The 26,959-nt window shown below is 30.4% G+C and overlaps 1 protein-coding gene across 4 annotated transcripts in view; it reads left to right on the top strand.

Moving 5' to 3' along the window:
* LOC145269857 (SPRY domain-containing SOCS box protein 1-like) overlaps nucleotides 1–26,959 on the top strand; it is a 130,196-nt gene that overhangs the window by 66,682 nt on the left and 36,555 nt on the right. For 2 of the 4 annotated variants that reach the window (XM_080125598.1, XM_080125590.1), the window contains exons 2-3: nucleotides 6,332–6,382; nucleotides 7,259–8,067. In XM_080125598.1, the coding sequence (XP_079981724.1) occupies nucleotides 7,368–8,067 (700 nt within the window). In that variant the 5' untranslated portion in view covers nucleotides 6,332–6,382; nucleotides 7,259–7,367. The remainder of the gene's footprint in view (nucleotides 1–6,331; nucleotides 6,383–7,258; nucleotides 8,068–26,959) is intronic. The other 2 variants (XM_080125608.1, XM_080125617.1) reach the window with 1 other exon arrangement.

The following is a 26,959-nucleotide window of genomic DNA, read 5'->3' as shown; positions in this document are numbered from 1 at the left end:
TGAGATCTGAATTGATCAGCTCGGCCATCTCCCTGTTATGACGTCTTTTTCTGATCTTCTCTAAGCACCCTTGTGACAAAATTTTGCAAATTTTCCACGTCTGCAATTCTTCATGAATAATTGTGTGTACAATTTCAGCATTGACATCAAACTGTGCACTTAATGTTCCTACAGGGGATGGTTCTTTTCCCTGAAATTCTTTATTTGGCCAATCAGCCCCGGTGTTCTTTATTCCTCCGCACTTCTCATCATTCCTCACAGACTTTCTGCCTTCTTTGAATCTCTTATACCACTCAAAAATTGATGCTCGATTTATGCAAAATGGTCCAAAAGCATTCTTAACTATTCCATATGTTTCTGTAGCATTTTTTCCAAATTTAAAACAGAATTTCATTGCATATCGTTCTTCTAAAGTGTCCTCACATCCAGATTGCATTTTTGAAATCACCAGCTGTGACAATCAGACTTTAGTAGGGTGTATTCCAATTCTGGCTGTAACTCTTCATTTGAACCTGAAATCATAAAAATTGGTCGGTCATCTTTTTTTTTTTTTTTTTTTTTTTTTTTTTACAGTGATCATCACTTATCAAGGGCCGGAAGCCACTCAGGGACAAGGGTTATTGCAAGTACATTACGTTAGTGTGGAGATTTGATGGAGTGTTTACTTAAGGGGGCGGTTCATTAGGAATTTGTTAACATTAGACTTGAAGACATCCAAGTTGTAGTCCGGAGGGAAGCAGGCAGATGGAACAGAGTTCCACAGGCGTGCAGTTCTATGAAAGAATCTTTGTTCATGGAATCCGCGTTTTGATTTAGGCACAGATATAGAGTGGGGGAAATTTTTCACAGTGGATTCAGCTAGACGGGTGTTTTTCGTGAAAGATTGGCGAGGGGGGACCAGGGATTGGAGTTCAGACGAGCACCTGCCATAATCTCATCTCATAAGATGTATAGCAATAACTTACTGAATTTTCAAGAGTCTACAACAATTTTAAATGCCTGAACGAAAAAAGTCTGGAAACTTATTGAAGCTACCTTGTATAAACAGCTTGTTTTCCATATGAAGTTTGAATTCTTTGGATTTGGTCCTAGTCACTTAGATAGTGCTTGACATTGTATGCTCTTCTCAAACTGCATCCTGATTACTGCTTCCCTATATCAGTTTGTGTGGCTTATTTTATTTCAGCTCTGTAATGGCTTCGCTGAGAAAGTTTTGAATGTACTGTACTATTTGTAGGCGTTTGTCATCTTGAAGATGTTTCTTATTGCTTATGTATTCTTAAGGACATTTAGTGTCTCTTATATGTGGTATTTGTGTTGTACGGATTAACAGAACATTCTCAATCTTGAATACAACTAAAAGGTTGAATTGAGCTCTCATTTCTGAATAATGAAACATTAGATAAATATATATCTTATTTATTTATTTATTTTTTTTTTTTTTAAGAATATATTTTGTTCAACTATTCCCCATTCACAGACTTGAAACGAATGCCGTTTGCTATCAGCTACTTCTGTACATGGAACATTTAATAATTACATTTTTTTTTATTCATGGCTTTAAATCATTTTCTATATGAATAAAATTGGGTGAATTATATTTTAGGTGTTTTTATTTGAAGTTTAATTTGATTGAAAAGCAGTTTTCTTAAGTTAACCTGCAATTAAATGAAAGTCTTAATGTTAGATTCTCTTTGAATGTGTTGCAATGAATGAAATCAATTTTGCAAAATAATTTGATTATAATTAATGATTTACTTAAAAGAATAAATTATAAAACATTTTAAATAAGAATTATTTTTCCTATAATACTTTAAATGTTTTAAAATAAAAATAATTCGATATAGATAATTGTGATCAATAGAAAAGGCTTCTAAAACAATTTGAACTGTTATTTGGATTATTCGGACTATTTTCATCTTGGATATCATTCTCACAATATTTCGGTCAATGTAACCTGTGGCCTTCTTTAGATTGATTTTGCTCAACTCTATACAGAATTTCAAACTGTATTCTTTGTTGGTCCTCTGACAAATGAGGAATTGGACCTAGTAATTCACTCTTTCGTTTGTTCACACTTTTCTCAATAATTAGATTTAAAAAAATTTTTTGCATAAACATTAGTAATGGTGAAAATAAATTTTTTTCCAGAACGGATTTTCCGGGATAACTGCCCCCCCCCCCGGGCAATTATAGTGGTAAAATTGCCCCCAAATCGTTTGTTTTGTTTGTTCACATTGTTCTTAATAACCACTCCTTGAATTAAAAAAAAAATAAATTAAAAAAAAAAATAACTTGCACAAACATTAGTCATGATGAAAGTAAATTTTTCACTCGTGGAGGAGGACCCCACATGCCCGGCTCGTTTGAAATTTCATACTGATTCCCAATTTGACAAGATGTATATGAAGAAGGTTGTTAGGTTATATCAACTGAAACATTGAGAATTGTAGTCCTTATAATACAATTCAACTAAGCTTCATCTAAAAATTCCCGAGACATAGTTTGAAACTTGATTATTATTTCTCTCAACTACAATCGTACTATTTATCTAATGCTGCTTTTATGTAATGGAAAGCAATTTAAGAGTGTGTAAATGTTTTTTTTGTTTTTTTGTTTTTTGCTTCCATTGAAAAATGCTGCACACAGTGGTTACGACTACTTGCTACTTGACATTTCTAGCTTGATTTTTATTTATTTATTTTTTTTATAGAAGAGGATGCTGACATCTTTTCTTTCTGTAGCTCCAAACTGTATGTGAAAAGTACCCATCCTATTCTCTCTAATAACGTCTCATCTATGAAACATAATTTACTATCTGGGGACTGCTTGTGAATTTGATATTCCCTAACCCCCTCTCCCATCCCCAGGAGAAAGCCGGTTCAACCCATCGAAGGTGAATGCTGTTGGCCTAAAAAACATAACAAAAAAACTATCAACACAAACGGTTAATAAAATAATAATAATTAATAAAATATTGATTAAATTTAATCTCAAGATCAAATTATCTGTATTTGTGTATTTCTATGTTCAGGATTTATTCCTTAGCTAATGCTAATTATGAATTTTGAAATACAGCTGTCAGGCATAAGTGATTACAATGAGCACTATATTTAGTTTTATGTGAATAGGGTAGAAGCACTTTATGAAAACTCCAATAACTTTGTTTTTTGTGAAATTTTAACAATAGTTATTAGATGTCAATTAATAAATATTCCTTAAACTTTAATTTCTTTCCAGCAAGTTTCTGAGAATTTTTTATATTTTCCTTTTTTGCTTGTGTGATAAATGCTTGATAATTTGATTAAAAAGTGAAATTATTTTTTTTTATATTTCACTATATATTTGAAATGAAGGTTTTGAAAGTTAACATTAAATGTTATAAAATTTATTTTATCTTAAAACATGGTTCTTTGTGATATTAGAATCTTTCTTCAATATGTTGACATATTTTCAAAGTGGTGCCCCATCCCTTATTGCAAATGCCACAAAATGCTAGGCACTTGAACCAATAACAGAAATCTTCATACTCTGAAATCTTATCTCTCTGAATATAAACAATTCAACCTGGTCAAGCACGTCACTAAAGATAATGACCACATGATTTTTGTAATTTCTTGGAGCAGACATAATTTTCAAACTTCACTTAGCCAATTATTGACAAGAACGGATACCATTTGTCTAATATAATTAAAAAATAAAACTGCTTTTATATATTTCTCAGAAATATAATTGTTTTATTCTCTTGATAGTTGTATTTTTTATTATATCTCTTCAAAATATGGGAGATCTTTCTCTACAACCGTTACAGTGTTGCCCGGAAAAATTGAAACAAGAATTGTAACTCCAAGAAGTAAATTAACTGGAAAGAACCTTTCATCTAAAATGCTAAACGTTTATTGATGAATTTAAAAAATATCAGGAGGAAGGGTTACTTGTTGACTTGTTTGCTTGGCCGTAATGTGTATTTGGGTTGGGATTTGTTCATAGTTTACAATCTAGACAACTAAATCGCAACCCCATAAGTAAATTCGCTTGTAAAGACTTTTTTCACCAAGAATGCTAAGCTTCTATCCACAATATAAAAACGTGTGTAAATAGAAAACTATTATAATAAAATGAAAAGTCATTGAATTAGAAAACAATAACAATAGTGAATTAATACGATGCCATTTTGCAAACTAGACATGATTAAATATATTAGAAAGCTATTGCTGTTCTATTTGGAATATGAATTTGGCATTCTAATCTCAGTGTCAGTGTGATAGTTAGTCCAACTTCAAAGATAGGGAAGATACACTTTTTCACCGACTTATTTTGTTTCAGATGTCAGTTATTTGATCAGACATTTTAATGCTTGCATATTTCTTATCCATATTTTACCCTTTTTTTTCCCTGTAAAAATTTAATGAAGTTTCATACATTCTTACGAACTATGCATTTTTATTTGTGGTACTTTTTATTGGCTAGCAAATTTTAAATTACTGGATAAAATGTATTTACTTTTATTATTCTTTGTCCTCTATCTCGTGTTGGATTTCTATCATAGTGTTGAGGTTACTCTGAACAATAATTGATACTTTTAAGTTATTTATGAATTTACATTTTTATGTTTTTATACATTTCAATATTTAGTTGATTATATTTAGTTTCTGTCAATTTTTGCTAATACAGATGTTTGTCTTGCTTGACACAGCTACTTTTCTAGCCAACATTTTAACCAGATAAGCAATCTCATTGTGTAAATATTGGATTACTGCCAATATAAAACCAAATTTTTGTACCCATTTTTAGTGTAATATTTTAAAATAATTTAAACAAAAACCTCAGCTGTCTACTCTGAAAAATTTGTTTCATCAAAGAATCGTTTCCTTTTGCATTTTTTAAATCTTATTTTTATTTATTTATTTATTGTATTCTTAGAACAATTTCAAAGATAATTAGTAAATTAATGTGTAAATAAAGCAGAGTTTTAATTGCGGCTATGTTTGCCATTAATCCATCTGTAGCAAAAATATTTTTTGAATCCATTTGAAATTTTAAAGTTTGTTACAATGATTATCTAGTGTAATTTTAAAATTATACAGAATCTCAAATCTGATTTGTATATCAAAGTTATTTTTCTTTGAATGCAGTTTGGAGGTTAAACAACCTGTTGGTTGAATCTTTTTTTTTTTTTTTTTGCATAATGGTCACTTTTTGGGCAAATGACATCTGCTTATCACACCCATTTTCCAAACAAAACATACAAATTAATAAATGGCGCATATATATATAAGTGTTAGGCTGATTAATCGGAATTGGAAAAAGCGGAACTTTTTGGGGTATTGGAAAAATTTGTGCCTATTTTCCGATGCCAAAAATGATTCCTGGAAATATATATATATATTTTTTTTATTTCATTTTTTTTTTTTTTAATCTTCCACTGTTAGTAGTAGTAGTAATAATAAATATTTATTGATTTTTAACTTTAATCAAAATTAAAAACTATAGATCACCCCTCAGAAGTGTGTTTCTATGTTAGAGAACATACATGCACATTTAAGATTTTTTTTTGTAATCGGGACAAAATAACCATTTTATAGTTAAATATTTAGAGGTTTATAAAGAATCAAAATCTATAATTGTATCGGAATTATGGATTTAGTATGGAATCGATAATTGTATCAGAATCGGGAGGGGGGATATTGAATCGTCCCATCACTAATATATACACACAGGATGGAGCAGAGCAACTTGCTTTTTTGTTTGAATTGATATTCCAAATAAAGCAAGTTGCTCTATCCCACCCTGTGTGTGATATATAACCTATATATATAACTCTAACCCTAACTTTGGTTTGTTCCCTATTTTTTAATAGGTGTTTATGTTAAAACTTATGCTTTGAATATTTGTAATTTTGACTTCCATTGCTCATGTGTTATGCAAACTGCATTTGAACAACAAATGTGATCTTTTTTCAATTGTGAAAGGATTCTTATCTGAATTATAAGAATTGATATAAAGTTGTGTCCATTCAATTTGTTGGCTGAGTGATGAAAATGCTATTTCAAATTATAGCATGACAGGCAGACCAGCTAATCACACAGTCTCTCAGATGATTGGACACATCTAAAACAAATGTTCAATTTCACAGCACAATAAAAGAAATTCTTACAATAATTGAAGGAAAAAACCCCCGGAAGATTCAAGATGTGATTGTCATTTGTTTCAGTTTCAAACAACTGTAATATTGATGGCCTGACCGTTCACTCTTCAAATTTGAGTGTGATGGACGGTCAAGCTTTATCAGTTTTTATTCATTTTACATATATATTTTGCTTTATTACAGCCAACCCTGCATTCCCTCAACCCTATACCTTATGATGTATTCCATGTATTGGTATGCTTGTCATTTTTCTATTTTTTCTTTTTTTCTTTTCTTTTAGGGTCCTTTGCATTTGACATACAATTGTTAAGTCTGCATAAGAAAATGTCCCATTTACATGTTTTTCTTTTTTTTTTATTACATAAAATGTTGGTATTAGGAATTCTACTTAAAAAAAAAAAAAGAAAGAATTTAATGAGTTTTCACTCTATTTCTATTGTGGTAAAAAGCATCACTAATAACTATTTAGGATGAACCAAAATAAGATCTTAATCTTGTGAATGAAATCTTGAGTGCTTCACATGAAAATCTTTTATTTTTTATTTTAAACTAAAATATCTTGATTATATTTTTGTTTTGTTTCACTGTTATTTAGATACAACTTGTAATTTTTAATTTAACTTGTTCATAAAGGTTAAACCAATTTATATTGCTTAGAATATTTTTAAATTCTTAAAAATATTTTATTTTCACTTAAAAATGATTAAATTTTTTTAGTGTTAAAAATAAAATAACTAAAAAAAAATCAGTGATTTATGCATAATTTCTTGCATTCGTATTTCAAAATCATTAACATATTAATGATTAGCAATAATGTTTACATATATAAGCTGTATTAGTAAAAATGTTAATTGCTTAAATGTGGACTGACTATATTTTCTGATGGATAAATGTATGATTATTTAAATCTGACATTTTTATTATGGTCATATGAATAAGAATAATATATCGAAACAGTAATGCAAGTCTTCTATACATTAATCAAAATTTTAATTTTCACATCAAATAGTTTATACATTTTTCACACAGAATCCATTACTATTTTTTTCAGTTCTGCTCGTGCCTCTCTCCTTATATATTAATAAAATTATTTTTTTTTATCTTTTTCAGTTTTCAACATTGCAATGTATTTCGGTCATGATCCTGGTTGCGTTGGCATAACTTTTCTCCACTCTGAGACTGCTACGCTGCTGCTGGTCAGAGAATTTACTCTGGACCAATGAACATGGGGCAGAAAGTCTCGGGTGGCCTAAAGACTATATCAAGAGAGCCAACATATAAAGTCCTTAACAAGGAACAGGCATACAACCCTGATTTTCAGAAGCCAAGTCGACTGGACATGTTACTGGACATGCCTCCGGTTCCATCAGAAGTCCAAATTTCTCATGCTTGGAATGCCGATGATCGGTCGTTAAACATATTCGTAAAGGATGACGATAAAACTACGTTCCATCGACACCCAGTTGCTCAGAGCACGGATTGTATTCGAGGGAAAGTTGGTTATTCTCGTGGCTTGCACGTCTGGGAAATTGTCTGGAGTACCCAACAACGAGGGACACATGCAGTTGTCGGAGTAGCAACACTTGATGCTCCTTTACACTGTGTAGGATACCAGTCCTTAGTCGGAAGCAATCATGAATCTTGGGGTTGGGACTTAGGACGCAACAAACTTTATCATGATGTAAAGAATAATCCTGGTATATCTTACCCGAAATTACCGAACTCGGAGGAAAATTTTTTGGTACCAGATAGTTTTCTTGTTGTTTTAGACATGGATGAAGGTACATTAAGCTTTGTTGTGGATGGACAGTACCTAGGAGTGGCATTCCGTGGTTTAAAGGGCAAGAAACTTTTTCCAATAGTTAGTGCTGTATGGGGACATTGTGAAATAACAATACGCTACATTGGAGGACTCGATCGTAAGTATACAACATTATATTTCTAAAGTATGCAATTTGGAAAAATGGTTGTACTATTTTGATTTCACTTTGATCATTTTTTTTTTCTTTTTTTTTTTTTTGTTTGTTTAGTCCCAGGTATATTATACTTATCTTGAGTACATACTCTAGAAAATATTAAATGACATGTAAAAACTTGATTCTAGTTTTGTTAAAAATTTTGCTGCTTGTTTTTTGGGTTTTTATTATTGAATATGAAGAATTGACAATGGAATTATGCTCTTTTGAAAAGAAACCTAGATTCTGACCAATATATTTATTGGTCCCCTGGCAAAGGGCGATTGGACCTAGTTATTCTCTTCTGTTCGTTTGTTCACACTTTTCTCAATAACCACACCATGGATTTTTTTTTTTTTTTTTTTAATTTTGCACAAATAGTCATAGTGATTTTTCGGGATAACTGATTGCCCTCCTTGGGGGCCATTATAGGAGTAAAATTACCCTGAAATCGTTTGCCCGTTCATTTGTTTGCACTTTTCTCAATAACCACTCCTTGGATTTTTTGAAATTTTGTACAAACATTAGTTATGGTGAAAATAAATTTTTTACTTATGGAGGAGAATCCCGCATGCTTGGCTTGTTAAACAAAATATCTGACTAAACAGGCATACTAAACTGTGATCTAAAAAATGCAAGTCCCCTGTCCCTCCCTAATGATTAAGTAGAGGTGAATATTTAATATGAATATTTTAGCGTTGGTTTTCAAAAATTAATATGCTTAAAACATATCTTGGTGATGAAAAATAATCTTTCCTAGAAAAATAAGCTCCCCGTGCCTTTATTTCTCACCTCAAAATAAATGTTCAAAACTATTTGATGGTTGTTAGACTATAGTTTTCATTTGATGCAGCATTGGATGAGGACTTTGGCTCAATCCCATTATTGGTCTCCCGACAAAAGGAGCATGAAATTCACCCTTGTCCGTTTGTCTGCCTGCACTTTTCTCAATAATTACACCTTGCACTCTAAAAAATTTTGCACAAACATTAAACATGATATAAGTAAAAAAGTAACAGAACGGATTTTCCAGGAAAACTCCAGCCCCCCCACCCCCGGTGCTTTTCGGGTTAAAATGGCTAAAATTGACTGTTTTGTGCTTTATTAAAAAAAAATTGATGCCTTGGATTTTTATAAACTTTCTGAAAAGTTGTAACTAACTGATTTCTATATAATTTTGTTTATTTATACTTCGTGATAACTCTTGGGTGTCTCCCAGGTGTTCTTTTAGGGCTAATAAAAATACTCCATTTTTGGGACTATTTTATCATATTTGTCCAAAATTTTCTGTGTATGTCTATTTAGCAGTTTTGCATGGTGCTGAACTCGAGTTTAAATGTCAAGACATTGGGGACTTTTGGGCTAAATTAGTGGGAGGGGGGATAAATGATGGACTTAATCATTTCTTTTTTATTCATGGTGCAGAACTTAAATTTACATATGTTAAGACCTAAAACTACACCATTTGTTCATTTTCACCAGGATTTGACGTCCCCTGGGGACCTTTGGAGCTAAAGGGCGGGGGGGGGGGGATGCTTAACTTAGTCTTTTTTTTTTTTTTTTTTTTAGGCCTTGCTCATTGTGCACTTACGGGGGACCATACATGCTTTAGTTGTTTCTCATTGAATTATAGGAATGCAATTTGGTTTGCTTTTGTCATTTTAGCTTTATTCTAATAAGCATTAATAAGTTTATTATTCATTATGTAGTCAAGAACATATAAAAAAGAAGGTTGTTTCTTGGAGATGTATAAAAAATTAATCTTTCCTATAAAAATGGAGTATTCAAGAGCTTTTTCATAAAATTGATTGGTTATGACAAAAAAAATTATTTTATTTTATTATTTAAATCTAAGTATTATTATTTTTTTTTTAATGGAACATTTTTAACAAATTTTAATGTCTATATTTTCCCATGATTGTATTTAATTATTAAAAAGACTATTTATAAAAATTTCTTTTTTTAGATACGTTTGAAGTTAAATTTATTAAATCATAAACTGATCTAGTTGTGACAACTGATAAATGTATTGAAATCCCTTCAATTTCAGTTATTTTTCAATAAAATTTAAACGTAAACAAAATTTATTTTTTTCTTTTTATATGTAAAAAAAAGTCTTTAAAATATGCGTATCATCACACATATAAAAATAATCCTATTTTAATTTTAAAAAATGACACTTGTCAAATACTATGTAGTTTGTCAATCAAATTACTCTAACCTTTTATTGTAAAATTGTACTTTAAAGTCGCCTTTCAAAAAAACACCTGTATAGGAAATATTTTTTACTCTTATGGCTTGTCAGTTCAACTGGTCTTCAAAGTTTGCATCTATGTGAATGAGGGGTTTGTTTATGCGTCAGTTGCACACTTTTGTTGTATGGGTTCCATGATTAAAGAATTTATTTATTGCATTAAAAAATCTGGTCGTAAAAGATCATTTACTCAACTGTAATCAGTTTCTGCATTCTAGTATGACATAAAGCTTCTTTTTTTTCTTCTTTTTTTTAATTATAAATGAATTTTTTTTTAATTTCTAATTTCACTTCATAATTTTTAAGTATTTCAAATATTCATCTAAGTGAATAAATACAAAAGTTTTCATTTATCACCTGTATATTATATACAGAATAAGCTATTGTTATTTAAATCGATAATACAAGGTAATAAAGAAATATCTGCGTTTGAAGTGTTGCATATTTTGTGAAAATAAATACGTTTGGAAGGCTAGAAAACAGTGCATTTTTTTAAAAACAAATTTGGTGTTTAATTCAGATATGAATACATCCTTGTTAATGAAAGCCTGTTTTCTTTTTAAATTCTCTTTTTTCTGGTCTGCATGGTGTAATCTGCGAGCGAGAGTATTAGTTTGGAGGTCTTATGATGGTATAATTTTCAAAAACAGTAATCAGCAGGGTGTCGCGTTAGCCATGCAAAAGGAATTAAACAAATATTACCTAGATTTGAAGTGTTGCATGTATTTTGAAATTTAAGAATTACGTATATAAATAGGTTTGAATAGCTAGAAAAAAAGTTATATTTTTTTTTATAAACAAATTTATTGTTTAATTCAGATATTTCAATGCAAGATAATATTTTGAAATTCTGTAATATATATATATATATATATATATATATATATAAATAAAACTATGAATCATATTAAGAAGACTCAGTCTGTTGTTGAAATAAACCTTATATGAATAAACAAAGTTGCATTTTGTGTCATATTTGCATATTGAGGGTGGTTTTTCCCAATGTCTTTATGTCCCCCTCATCGCATGTGAATGCAAAAATCATCATGTATTCAATGTTTCTCTAAAATATTTTTATTCCAAAAACATTTATTGTAATCTTAGTATTAGCCTGTTTGCCATAATGATTTGTGCTCATTAATGGACCAGGAAACCAGGGTTCAATCTTCAGTCAAGTTATATAAAAAGATTTTAAAAAATGGTGCTTGATGCCTCCTCCCTAAGGCACTCACCCATGATCTTCATCTTAAAATGCTAAGTGAAGCAATCCAGGGAAAGAATAGCTGCCCTCTTTTACATTTTGGTGTAGTATTCAATGAAAAGAGAGCTTTCAAATCACCCTCAATTAGGGTTGATCCATTTATTTTTCATAATCTTATAAGATTTTGTAAAAATGTATTATAAGTTTTTTTTTTTTTTTTTTTTTTTTTATTATTTACAGAATATATGTAATAATTAATTCATCCTTAGTTTCATCAATATCATAAAAGTTGCTTGAAACCTTTTTTTTTTTAAATTCAATATTGCTTACATTTATATTATGCAATTTTATAGATTTCATTTTATAAGATTTTTCGTATAATTTATTTGCATATGTGGATAACTGCACAGAAAATGGAATCTGTCAGCCAAGATCAAATTCTGGCACGAGTCCATGCCTTCTCCCCTCTTAATCCCTTCTCCAAGCTATTAATTAAAAGGCAGGGCATGTTCGTTTCTGTTCTTGGCAACTATCCTACTTTCAAAACCGGAAATAGATCCTCAGAGAAGGCTTCTGGAAAAAGCGTAAATCTACTCATTCCCTTCAGTTATTGGTAAGTAGTGAAATGGTTGAAATACTGCCAGTGAATCTCTACCATAGAACTTGTTGTTACCGTAGCATCACTGACACCGTTTGGTCTATCTACAGAAATAAACAACAAATATCTGTAGACATATTTAGATAATGCATTTTGTCTACTAATTCTTATTTTATAAAGGTTAATTTTTTATGTTTCTTTTTATACATTTTAAGATATATTCTATTACATTATAGTTTTCCAGAATGGCAATTGTACTCATAGTTTTGGTATATTTTTTTTGTCATTCATACTTCATAGTTTCCTTTTTTATTTATTTATTTCTAAAGAAGCCCTTCATTCACTTGCACAATGATTAGCATGTCTCTTTGAATTATTCTACTTGTCGGTTAATTTTGTGACTCCATCATTCTCTGATTTCACAAGTTAACTGTTAAAAATAAACAGGCTTTACACTACATTTATCTTTAATGTCACAGTAAGGTTTATTGGGTGGGCTTCTATCAGTATTTTGTCTAATTTTCAATTTTTGAGCGATTATATAGACTCCCTAGATGACCATCTCATTTTTAGCCATTTTTGTTCTTGTCCTAACTTAAATATAACCAGGTAGAAGAATGACTTGTCTTTGCTAATATTTGTCATATATTTGCTTTTTTTATCATTTTTTTCGTTTTGTTGTCTATGCTACATAATCTGGTTCATTTACAACAAATGAAAAATATGAATGAATAAAACTTTTTTGAATGATTTTGTAAAAAAAAAAAAAAAAAAAAAAAAAAAAATTGAGGTTGCTTCCATTTCTTACAAGTTAAACTAGAAGTTGTATCTCAATTTTTTTTTTTTTTTCTATAAATCTGTCCGGGGGGTGAGGGTGGGGGGGACAAATGATAGACTTAGTAATTTCTTTTTCTTTCTTTTTTTTTTTTTTTGCATGATGCAGAACTAAACTTTATGTATGTTAAATAGTTGAACTTTGATCCCTTGACAGCCAAATTTCTGTCCGAAAACTGATTCAAGATTTCCCCAAATCTCAATACCCCTTATGTCAAATCTCGAGTCTGTAGACTGAATATTGACAGAGTAGTTTGGTAGGGAAATGTACACACACAGACAATTTCACTTTTATAGAAATATAGATTAGTATTTTGAATATAATTTTGTGCATTTTTCTATAAAACCTTCAGATGTTTTATGACTTTCAGGTATGTGTGTGTGTGTGTGTATATATATATAATTTATGTATTTTTTTTCTAGCTGTGAAAATATACCAAACTCCTTTTTAAAAATGTATTTATATTATTAGACTGCTAGAGGGCTAAATGATAAATCCCCCTAGTTTACTAGTTTATAACAAACTAGCCTGTGTGCCCGGCATTGCCTGGGTGTTTGGAGGTGTGTGTGTTGAGCAAAGAAAATAAAAGTAGTTGTAGGCAGGCAGGCTCGAACCCGTACTGCAAAGGAGGAAAAGAACACAAAAAAAAAAAAAGTGACGTCTTTGCCGTTGCATCCACCACCAAACCGGAAGTGGCGAATGTTTAAATTAAGGCTAGTCAATCGAAAAGAGGGGATGACTTTCAAAAATATTGGCAAAGAAAGCAACCCCTCCCTGTAGAAAAGTGCTCAGTTGAGGGTGAAAGAATTAAGGTTTTTGCCAATTTTTCGATACTTATTGTCTGAAGGGTTAAGCTTCAAAATGATACCAATCTCATGAAACTCCATCGCCTCTATTGAAAGTTTTAGGCAGACATACATACATACATACATACATAAGTATGTATGTACATTTAAACAGACAAGTGAGATTTATATTATAGAGGTTTTCAAATTGCAGGACTAAGAATAAAAATGAATTATGTTATTTTGTTGCAGATGAAATCTTGCATACTAGTGATTTCAAATTTGAAATATTAACATTAGCTAGTGCAACTTTTGCACAATAAACTGCCTTATCCATTGATATGGAAACCAAAATATTGTCAAATGGATACAGCCTTCAGTTAACGGGAAAATTTGCCACAAATCATTCAGTTTCCAAAATTTTCAATGTGCTTGAAATTTCACAATATTCTGTTCAACAACTGGATACATTGAGAGTCAAAGTTCATAGACTGATTAGAAAAAAAGCAAAATTAAAAAACCTTGCTAAAATTGAAGAACCAGAAAAATAGGAATTCATTGTACAATAAGCTGCAAAATGTCTGATTCCTACAAATCTTAGTACTTTTAGATTATGCTACAAATACCTAAGGTGGTTGATAATGATTTAAATCTTACATTCTTTAATCATTATGTTCCTTTCAAAGTCATATATAAAAGTTAAAATACTTACAATGTGGCAATTTTTAGTGATGGGACATAGTTTTATATGCAATCTGTCCAAAATTTCCTTTAATTTGATATGCTACAAGCCATATTTTGTTAAAACTTTCTATGAATTGTCGTAGTGGCCATCTTGGATTTTCTGGTCGTCATCTTGGATTTTTCATGGTGTGATGCTGACAAATGGTAATATCCATTAGAATAATACTTCACGTGATAAAGTGTCACCTACCATTTTTTTTTTAGCTGTTTTTATGATGTTTCTACTTTAAGTCATTAAAATGAAACTTAAATTATGCTAATTAGTATGCAAGTTACCAAGTGAGATGCTCATAAATACAGCCATGTGAACCTTCAAGGTGTAATAATGTATTCAAAATTTCATTGATATCTTAAAAAAAAGATCTGAAAATACAGCTTTTTAAAGATGGGTAGTTTTGTTAAAAAGTGCAAATTTCCTACCATTTTCAGTCACAAGCTTATAGCATTTGAATAGGACTTGAGACAAAATGTCCAATGAATGGTCATAACTCCAGTTCTAATAGATTGATTTAAAAAAAAACAACAAAAAAAAGAACTGAAGACCATCTTTCTTTGTTACTTATTTTGATAATGCTTACTTTGAGTTTCTTGGATGTAAAGAAAAACTGATCTGGTATTGCTACTTCTAGAGATGACAAATGTTTCATCTTGAAACCTTGAATATCAACGTTTTTGCATAAGAATTATCAAAATGCGAGATTGACACAGATGTAATATAACATTGATTAGTGCGTTATCCAAACGTAGACTGGTTGACCCTAGTTTAGTCATGAAATCAAATTATCTATTGCTAGTGTAGCATTACTCGTGTAACAAATGTTTGACTGAATGGTCAAAAACAGACTGACAGGACCAGGAAGGATGTAGAATTAGTGATGTTTTTAACATGGCAGTCTACCTTTTTTTGAGTAGAAGCCAACAAGCTTTGTACCATCCAACTGACCAGGAAACTTGTATATGGATGTGCAGCAAATATAGAACTCTGACATAAAACAAAAGTCAGTTATAGCTGTGCAAATTGTTGCTATTATGGATTCAGTTATGTTTAACATCTCAGGTGTAGAAAACATTGATATTTTTATAAGAAAATAGTTGCACACTATTTGAAGACACTTGTTTTGAATAGAAATTTGAATATTTTGAAAACTTTAGGTGTCAGGAAAATGATAAAATCATTTTTATGTCCTTTCGTTGGTGTTGTAAGTCCAATGTTTCACTAAAAATAGCTTAGGGGTAGTTGGTCAGTTCGTAGTTTTTTCTTTCTTTCTTCATTTTGTTGTTATAAAGGAAGAAAGTCCTGGAGAAGAAATTGATATTTTTGTGATTGGTAACTTTAATGGTCCCAGATTTGTAATAACTAAGGATCTAGATGTGCATCTTTTTATTTCTTTTGATCATAATGATAATAGCAGCAGATTTGTCAAAATGTTGTCAGGATTTGTAAAATATTGAATGGCCTTTTGCCAGACAGCTGATTTGAATATTTTAGAAGAGTTAAGGACGAAACAGTTATTTTTTTAAATTTTTTATTTATTTATTTTTTTTCAGAATATGAAACACAATTGATTTACAATGTAGCTAAGAATCAATAAATACACCAGTAGACATCCCAAATCAGACTAAAGTGTGGATGTGCTTTTAGCTAAGGACAGAACACAAAAAGTGAAAGGATGAATCCAGTTTGACCAGCCTCTGGCACTAACTTCTTCTGTGCTGCCTTTAACTAGCCATTAAACTGAAGACCATAAATTAAAAACATGTATAAGAAAATGACTTTTTCTGTTATCAATTATCAAGTTTCTTGGTTTATTATATCATTGTTTAAATATCAAATTTTGTTTTGACAATTTGAATTTTGTCTGAAGACCTTGAAAAACTTGAAAAGCCTTGAATAGTCCTTGAAAAATGGACATTGAAAATCTGTATGAACCCTGTTCTCTGTAATCACTTTATCTGGATTCAGTATTAATCGTCTTGTATAGTAGTAGTGAATTTCTCAATCTTAAAGGCTTTTAGTATCAGTGTTTATCTTTATCTGATACTTTCCAGTAACTTCTCAAACATTTATGCATACAATTGTTTTGTCTAATACTTTCAATTTACTATTGTAAATTACAGATGGAGGTTAATGACCTTTATGTTCCAGGTTGATATCTAAATATTGACATGTTTGAAGTCAACATTGTATTATGTTTGTTGATGATCCCCTTACCTGACCGTCCTCTGTTGATGTTGCCAGCTAACTGCTGTTTTATGACCAAAAAATGGTTGCCATTTGATTCTTCTTCACCCCTTTTTCAACAACAAGAGTAAATTTAATAATGGGAATGTATCAATAATTTTGGGCTATAAAAAATACTAACATTCAAATAAGCTCTAATCGGATCTGATCTGAAATGGAACATGTACATCAAATTCGTGACCAAGGTCACTGGAAAAATGGTTGGATTGTTCTACCGTTCCAGTAGATATTTCACTGCCGATGCAATTCTCTACCTGTATAAGAGCCTAGAATGGCATACTGTTGCTCCATCTGCCTTGACAGAGTTCCTGCCTTGACAGAGTTCAAAATAGACTTTGTAGCCTCATAGGGGATTCCCTTTTCTCTTCTCTACACCCTCTTTCGCACAGAAGAAACTTTGCAAGCCTGTCTCTGCTTTATCGTTATTATGGCAAGTGCTCGTCTGAGCTCCAATCTATGGTCCTCCCTGCCAAACTTTTATGAAAAACACTCGTCTAGTTGAAACCACTATCAATAATTTCCACCACTCTTTATCTGTGCCTAAACCTAAACGTAGATTCGATGAACAAAGCTTCTTTCTTAGAACTGCACACCTGTGGAACTCTCTTCCGTTTGCCTGCTTTTCAGCTGATTATAATATGGTCATCCTCAAGTCCAATATGAAGAAGTTCTTGCTGATTCGTCTACTTAAGTAATCGAATTTCCACTACTAACGATTACTACGATATTGTCCCATTGACTACTGTACACTCATTATCCCCTTATCCTCGCATGGCCTCCAAACCTTGATAAGTGGAGACTTCTTTGTAAAAAAAAAAGGGGGGGGGGCGTTTATTAAAAAAATTTCCTAGCAAATTTGAATTTTTAACAAAACCAATATTATTGAGTGATAATTTACCTTCATATGGAAACGCTTGATATGAGAACCAAGTTCTGTTATCGCTATATTAATCAAATATTTATTTCAAGAGACTAATGTCACACTTCCCCAATTTCAAACTTATACTTTCCTATAGGAAATTTTACAGGAAGATAGCTCTTGAAACTTGCCAAGTTCTGTTTCCTGCAATTTTTTTCTCTCATAAATAACGACGAACATACAGTCATTTCCCATAAACATTCTCAAACCTTCCACATGAAGGAAGAGCAAACAGCATTTTCTCATCCCATTCAATATTTGCATCTCCTACATTTGAAGAGTCCTATTAAACGATGAGATACAACAATTCACTGGCACAATTTTTACAAAAATTTTCTCCAATTGATTTTGAACTTCTGAATTTGTTAAACCGCATGATTAACGACTGTAAAGAACTGACAATCACCAAAAATGTTCTGACATTAATGAAAAGCTATGAATACTTTCTTAATAAATTTACAGAATGTGTTACTATTTCCTGTTAATTTCAGCTTTATGTGACCAGTTTAAGAGTTTATTGGTTAAATATGTTAACACACACACACACACATCTACTGCTTTATTTAGACTAGTGAAGATTTGGAATCAGTAGAAACAACAAGAGTTTTTATTTCAATGTTATTATTGTTCCAACCATGTAGTCATTCTCAGTGGATAATCTAAGGTATAATTGAAGAAGACATCCTCTTCTAACACATAAAAATCTTTGTCGAATTCATCTTGATATCTGAATAATTTTTTAAAGTTGTAAATAAAATAGTCAGACTGGAGGTGGTTCTTTTGAAATGAAGTATTCGATTATCATTTGCAAATATCTATTTACTAGCCTGGGTATCCGGTGTTGCCCGGGTATTTGGAGGTGTGTTGAGCAAAAAAAAAAAAAAAACTGGTAGTAGGCAGGCAGGCTCGAATCCGTACCGCGAAAGAGGAAAGGAATGTGAAAAAAAAAAAAGTGACATCTTTGCTGTTGCGTCCATCGCCAAATCAGAAGTGGCGAAGGTTTAAATTAAGGCTAGTTAATCGAAAAGAGGGGATGACTTTCAAAAATATTGGCAAAAAAAGCGACTCCCTCCCTCTTTGTAGAAATGTGCGAAGGAATTAATGTTTTTAGATAATTTTTCGATATTTGTCGTCCGAAGGGTTGAGTTTCAAAATGATACCAATCTTGTGAAAATCCATTGCCTCTGTCAAAAGTTGTAGGTAAACATGTATACATTTAAACGGACAGGTGAGATTTTTATAATAGACTAGCGAGGGGTACCCGGCGTTGCCCGGGTGTTTGTAGGGGTGTGTGGTGTTAAATAAAAAAGGCGGGGGGGGGGGGGATCTGAGGCGAAGTTTGAAAATAAAATCGGCCAGCCAGAAGTGAAAGATGGTCCTTTTGTTCATTTATATAAGTGGAAGCAGTGATTGACTACTATTTAAAGATCAGGATATTTTTTTAAAAATATCTTGATGTTTTTATTAGGATACAATAATAGAGTATGTAACGAACAAAACTAAATGTAATTCCATTTTGATTTTGAGACCTTTTAAAATTGTTTTTATAACCATTCAAGTATAATGCTAAACAAAGTTATTCATGACATTTAATAAGCCTGGTCAAGAATCATTACTTGCTGGTGATATCATGTGACTTGCTCACTTACCTGTTAATTATGTGGATGGAATGCAATATCTATTTCTATGTTGCTATGACAATTTAATGGACTATGGACACATGAATATATTTTACTGTTCATTTTCAATCAATGCCTATTAGGAGAGAATTCGAATGCCTACTAGACACTATCCTCGAGTGTCTAAGGTTTCTTTGTACAGGGGTTTGTCAGAACAACCTGGCATGAGGATACTTTGCCTAGAAGTAAACCCTGAACAAATATTCAAAATAACATAACATTTGCTGCTCAAATAAGATCTCTATACTATGGCTAACTTACATTAGCTTTTACAAGGAATGGTACACCTTCTACAAGTGATGTTACCTGAAGTAACATCACGAAGCTGGATACTCCACCAGACTAGATAAATTCTTGTCCTGGAATCCAGTAAGACCAAGAGACTGAAATGAAAGATATGCTGCAACATATGAAAATGGATAATTGGGGAGAAGAAAATCATGTTCTCAATTTCTAAGAGAGATAAAGAACTTTAATGGAACATTCAAATATCTATGTAAGAGTTCAAGTGTTAGCCCCAGGTAGTGGGCCCCTTGATTTCTGGGAACTTCGAATGGAGTAAAATAACAGTTATAAAACTTTACTGATGGAATAATATATGTCTATGAAAGTGAGAATGTGTGTGCATGTGCGAGGACACTTCTCAACCTATATACTCAATGAATTTTTGATGTAAAAACTTGCAATTTGGTATGTAGGGTATTCAGACATATGGAAAACTTTAATTGGCTTTCATCCGAAAAATTGGTACATGGAGGTCACTGGATTTTTATCTGTTTGCTAAGTGTTATACGAATGCAAATGTGTGAATGGTTCAAATGAGATTCCTTATGTTCAAAATAAGTAGGTTTGAAAACACATTTTTAAAGATTGTGTCAAGCTGGCCTAATGATTATTGTACTTGACTCACTGTCTTTAGGTTTTGGTTCTAATCTCAGCTTGAGTATTTTTTTTTATTTTTATACGTACAAGAAGTAAACTGTTTAGAAAAAAACATACTACTTGCATTTACATGTCTCGGTTTCTTTCATTTTTTTTTTTTTTAAATTTTTTTTTTTAAGCAATTTAACGTTATGTTTAATGCCTACAGTTTTTATGCTTATAATAAGAAATCTGCATTAATTAAAATAATATTTACAAATATTTTATGACCGGGTGATGCCGGACGACCCGCTAGTTTATAATATTAATACGATATATTGTAACGTTAAGAAAAATGATGGTTATAAAACTTTTTTCTCTTATTTTCAACTCTTAAATATTGCAAATATTTTTTTTATAAAACAATGTTATATTTTTTTGTATTTGAAGATATTTCTGTAATTGTAGAATGGTCCAATTTCTATGGCTCTTACAAATTATTAATATAATAATAAAATTTTTTTATCAAGTGACAATGTTTTCAAATTATTTAGAATATTCAAATGTATAATTTGTTACAAAAATACTATCACAAATCAGATAATGTTAATTTGAAGAGTATTTGATGAAAATTAGTTGCTCTAATTACTAAACTGAAAATTGATGAAATAATATTTTCTCTTAATTCAATATTTAATTTTGTAACTGAGATTTTATTAATCATTACTTAGTGATAGGATTTTTCCTATTTTTTTTAAATAATTCCAATATTGAAAAATAATTTTTGTGGTACACAATGATAGTATTATCATTTAATAGTAATTTATGTTTAACTTTTATCAATTTCGGTTATGTGATGATATAAATTAACTTAGTAGTGATCTGCTTCCAAATTGTTTCTTGGAAAGTAATTTTGTACAAAAAATTAGGACACTTCATTTTACTATGATATAGATTTGATGTTATCACTAAATATATCGCAACATCAAATTTTCTTTTAATTTAGAGAGTTAAAAATTGTTTTAATATTATCTTGTTGAGTTTGATATTTATCAAGAGTTTACATTGTTTATACTTATGTATTAATGTACGTTTGCTATATCTTTGTACTAGCTGAAGGACCCATCTGTCATGTTTTGAATTTTTCTTGAATTTTATAGCAAAGATTAGAAGTTATGAACATCTATTAAATATTTTTCATCCATTTAAAAAAAAAATTTTTTTGTTAACAAAAAGTTATTCAGATTTCTGATAATGATCAATATCAGCTAGGAAATAACTGGAAGCTATATTAAAATAAAAACATTGTCTAGTGTGGTATATTGGAACTGAAGGTGAACACTTTATCCACAAGGTCAACAGTGAAACAAAAATACCTTGTTTATTAATATACTTATATAAGGTTAGCATAGAAATATAGCAGTAAAAATCTGTTGCCTCTCCATAAGTATAAAATAGTTTGATTGCTTAAAATAAACATACTAACAAATATTAGTGAACAGTTATAAAACTTTTTTTTTTTTTTTTAATTAAAAAAAAAAAAAAAAAAAAAAAAAAATTTTCTCTTCAAAAATACTATATCAAATATATACAATGATTTGACTTGAAAAGTATAAACAATTATTATTAGTATATTGTTGGTTGCCCAACATAAAAATATAAAAAAGATAAAAATATTTAATTGGAAGAAAATGTTAGGAATGCCAGGACATTTGTTTGATATTATTTTTACATGCTTTTAATTTAAAATAATGTGTTGTAAACAAAAGGTGCAGTACCAATAGAAATCTGGTTAGTTTGGCTCTTAGATCAGCTGTTTAACTATAAGTAATGCTGCAACACACTAATTCGACCAAATAACAAGCTAAAGACAAAATATTTTCGTTTGGATGGTGGCTATGTGAAGGTGGCTTTGTGCCATCTTTCAGGGTTTGAATCATGTGGGCTTTTCTTTTGCTATATAGCATTTCAGTAATTTCGTAGCCAATATTGATCATCATAAATCTGAAAATTGAATTGTTGCAACCACTGACAAAGAAGGGATTGTCTGTTTGTTCGTTTGCATTTTTTGCAATACCCATACCTTGGATTTTTTTTTTTTTTTTTTTTTTTTTTTCAAATTTTGCACAAACATTAGTCATGGTGAAAGTAAATTTTTCACTCATGGAGGTGGACCCCGCATGCTTGGCTCGTTTTTCATTCAAACTGATGTGGAGAAAAGAAAGGTTAAACAAACTCAATGTTTATAAGTATTTCATGCATTTTTCTCGCCCTACATTGGTGCCTGATAGCTTTCATAACAATTAATATATACATAAATCTGTTCAGGGATGTCTGGAACATGTTGGTCTATGTTATCAAACAAAATCTAACTTTGGCTTGATTTGTTTTAATTCTTATTTACTTGCCTTCCCATGAGGGCACAGATAGACATAAGGTCAATTTTTAATGTGGGAAAATCCAGTACAACAAAGGCATTCTGGATTGGAACAAACATTTTAATTCCTTTAGTCTAGAAGAATCTTTTTCACTGACTAAGAACAGAAAAGATATTGATTCTAGCCAAATGACAAAATGTAAAAATAAAATCAAGCATTGCATTTGTTTTTTATTATGAAAAACAAAAACTTTGTAAATTGGAAGAAAGTGCTCATTTTGGATGTCTAATCTCTTTTTTCTTATACGAACAATGGTGCATGGTGGGAATATCACAAATTAGGGGAAAAAAATGTCACAAAGCATGAATATAGAAAAGTGACAAACATAATAAATATCTGTCCTCTATGGAAAATGAATTAGTTCAGTTGTCGGTTGTTTTGCTGTCAGTAGTTCAATTATTGAACAGAACTCGGAAGTAGATATGTATGTTAATATAATTTATATATTACTAGCAGGACATGTGGAAATTTCACTGGGGATTCATTCATCTCTATATAAATAAAATGAACTCATTTTCTCCCATCTGATTTTGACATTAATAGGATTAAAAATCAAGATATTTCATGCAAATATAATATGCACAAACGGCAGAACAATATCTGAGGTGTGTTATAGGCTTATTATTTCTCAAATTCCTCGATAATCTTAGATTTCTATACTTTTTCTGCTGAGAAGTCACGGCCAAAATCGGCTAAGATCAATGGAAGTGGTAAAATATTTTCTCTCTAATAAATTCCTCCTCCCCCTGCCACCACTTAACACCGTTTGGGGATCGTTCACAAGGAACAGTTGAGAAGAGAACACCGGTTTGGCTTCGTAGTTCTTTCATGTGAAGTTATTTAAAATCATTAAACTAAGCTGCAGTGCTCTGTGGCGTAGTGGTTAGCGTGCTGGACAATTCACATTATATTTTCACGTTCGCGCCGACCTACCGTAGTCGTTTTTTTTGTTTTTTTTTCCCTAAACAACTGGAATGGACTTTTCTTGGTGGCCGAACTGTTAACGTTGCAGATGTTTTTTTTTGTTTTTTTTTCACACTTTATTTTCCTACTTTTACTCATGACTCCGGGTTTGATCCTTCCTACATACCTACCATAACATTTTTTAAAACTCCCCCCGTCCCGGAAACAAACACTCGGGCAACGCCGGGTACCCCCGCTAGTATGTAATATATTGATGTTAGCATTTTGCAGATGTTCAGTGTAAATGGAGATGCGCTGATATTATTCTAGCTTTTTTGTTAAAACTGCAAAAGTATTTATCTAAGCTAACACAAACACCTGGTAAAGCCCGGTTGTAAAGTATGCTTAAATATGATATTTTAATTCTTCCAGATTTTATAAGTATTATTATAGAGTTAATGTTCTATTGATTTTTTTTATGTTAAAGTTGCGATTTGAAAAATAAAAAAATATATCCATATGACTCGGGTACATTAGCTTGAATCAAAATCAAAATAAAAACTTATGTATGTATATATATATATATATATATATATATATATATATATATATATACATATATATATACTCGCATAGGGAATAACTTATCTTCAAAATTATATAATTTGAGTTCCTTAAACCATAATCGAAACCAAAACTTATGAAGAATTCTTGATAAAATTATTTATACAAAAAAAAAAATTACTGGAGTTATATTACATCAGTTATAATAGAAACCGAAATCAAAACTCTGGAAGAATTCTTGGTAAAATTATTTCTGACAAGAAATGGAAGTACTTAACAATTAAATGGCCCAGATGTAAGCACGACACAGAAAATAACACACATGCTATTGTATTAATATATAGAATAGTTGTTTGTTATATAAGTAAGAGATGAGCATAGCACTGTGTGGGAGATGATCACCCACTTTCCAACCAGATGGTGTTTATATGACATGTAACCGTTTTAGTAAAGTATTATATGTAACCATGTTTCTGTGAGGGGCTGTTGGCACCCAAGTTTCTAAGTGGGTGATAGTGCTTGAGTTTCAAATTTTATCCAAATTAACTTACCACAACTTTGTTGAAAGAAACATTTTAATGTTGTGAAATGCTTTAAAAAATTGTTTTGCACTTCATTTACACAATTTCTTTAAAACAGATATTAATAGTGCGATTACTATTATACAGACACTATGTAGTGACTTAAAGGAAAATAAAGCACTGTTGAAATATTTCACAACCTCACAGTTTAAAAAAAAAAAACTTTGACATTTGCACATTTCATTTATAATCCATGTTTTAAGATAAATACATAAAATGACTGCATAATTTTACATAAGAATACATAAGTTTCATAGAATAGCTTAAAAAAGATAAATGGTGGAGAAATTACTTTCTTGAAATGATGAGGTCTGTATTTTGGGTCGTTTTTTTTTTTTTTCTTCACAATTATTAAAGAAAAATGTCCAAAGAAAAATAAATTTCAGCACTTTAAATTCTTATAACGTTGTTGATTCTTTAATCATAGTTGAAAAAGAACTTGTACAGTCATTGGTATGAAGAACAAAAAAACACTCCATCAGCTTCAGTTTAAACTATTTGGAACAAATTTGATTTTTTCATACAAATAGTCATATCTTTCTGCATCTTCTTATAAAGTCACACGTGGTAAAATCAAATCAATAGAATTCAAAACATGAAGATTCACCTGAAAGTATTATGAATTATTATGCTTACTCTCAAACACACATAAAACTCCAAAACTAAACAAAAAAAAAATCACACACATAAAAAAAAAGAAAAGAAAACACTTTTAATAAATATTTTCCTCTGCAGGTAAGGCAGTTTTTGTTTTTAATGAACTAAAACCCTTTGGAAGGAACACTATGACATAAATTTTTTCAATACACATTTTACAACAACGTGCCAACCTTTCCTTGCAAGTAAAAAAGTTTAACTTATTACAAAGTACAAAATATTAATAAATCATTTATTTTATATTTTTTATTTATATTTGCATATTAGTTTAAAAAAAAAAAAGACATTTTATTAAGTATTATTTATCATTGTTAAATAAATTTTAATATTTAAAATAAAAATTAGTTCTACTCATCTTATTTTGAGATTAATGTTATTTGCTTATTGTCGACAATTATAGTACCCCACCTCTCTTAGAGGAATCAAAATATATAAATCATAGGTTGATTGTTTAAAATGTTTTGACTAGATGCAAACTGCTAAAAACAACAAAATTGTTTTTTTTAATCACATGGAATGGAAGTGCATATCCACGAAGATGTTGGTATGTGTCCGCTTAACTCCATCTGGGGGATCCAGCAGAAAGTATATAATTTGGAGAATAGTTTAAACTGAATTATTATTACCTTTTTTTTCTTCTTTACATTAATTTTTATGAAAGTTCTAAGAAATTTCCATAATGATTTTGTGATCCACTTAAAGATGTTTATGTTCCTTACTAAATCAGAATTTTCAATTTGGAAAGGAATTTCTCGGTTTCCAGAAGGAAATTTTGAATTGCAGATTAGCAAACTCAAATTGGTTCAGTTTTAGTAATAGTATCTTAAAAAAAATTATAATGTACAAAGAATAAAAACTGATCAATGTCACAGGGCAAATTGAATAGAGATCAAAATATATTTTTCACAAGCACTAACATGAAAAAGAAAAAAAAAAAAAATCAGTAATTCTCCTTGGTCTGTCAATATGATCTTACAGTATGTAAGTTTTCCTAAATGAAAAAGAACAGATCTATTGTTGCTAAGCCAATAAAATTAAATAGTAATTACGTCTGCACACACACACAGACAATCATGAGGAAGTATCAGATTTTTTTTTTGTTTAGTAAAAATTTAATAAAAACAGAGGAAAAACAAAAATAAAAATTCACTGTTAGTCAAATTGTAATTATTTGCCTCTCAATGATAGGTTATTTTATCTACTTTGCTGAAGTGAGACCAAATCACCCAAAGTACTAATTATTTATCTCTATAACAATATCGTTTATTTTTCTGAAGTAAGACAATACTCTTCAAGATAAGTTACTCCCTATGCGAGTAACTCTCATGATATTAATTACATACCTCTCCTCCAGGGTATCATTTTCTGTTTGGAAATAACGCTCTTCCTTTTTCTCATATGACAAAAAAAAAAAAAAAAAAAGTGTAAATAATAGAAACAAATACTTTCTCTTTTCTGTTTATATTGCTAAAGCTGTATATGCACCAGATTTTTCTAACTGGATTTGTTTGAAACATTTATACTCTGACCGATCAGTCAATTTATGGGTGATCACTGTTGCCCAATTAATGTCAATGCATAGCTCTTCATAAAAG

The sequence above is a fragment of the Euprymna scolopes genome, chromosome 4, assembly GCF_053919585.1.
Source record: "Euprymna scolopes isolate OS-2025 chromosome 4, ASM5391958v1, whole genome shotgun sequence".
In the NCBI taxonomy this organism is placed as follows: domain Eukaryota; kingdom Metazoa; phylum Mollusca; class Cephalopoda; order Sepiida; family Sepiolidae; genus Euprymna; species Euprymna scolopes.
The sequence above is the reverse complement of the archived record's forward strand: the minus strand, read 5'-3'. Positions and strand labels throughout refer to the sequence as shown.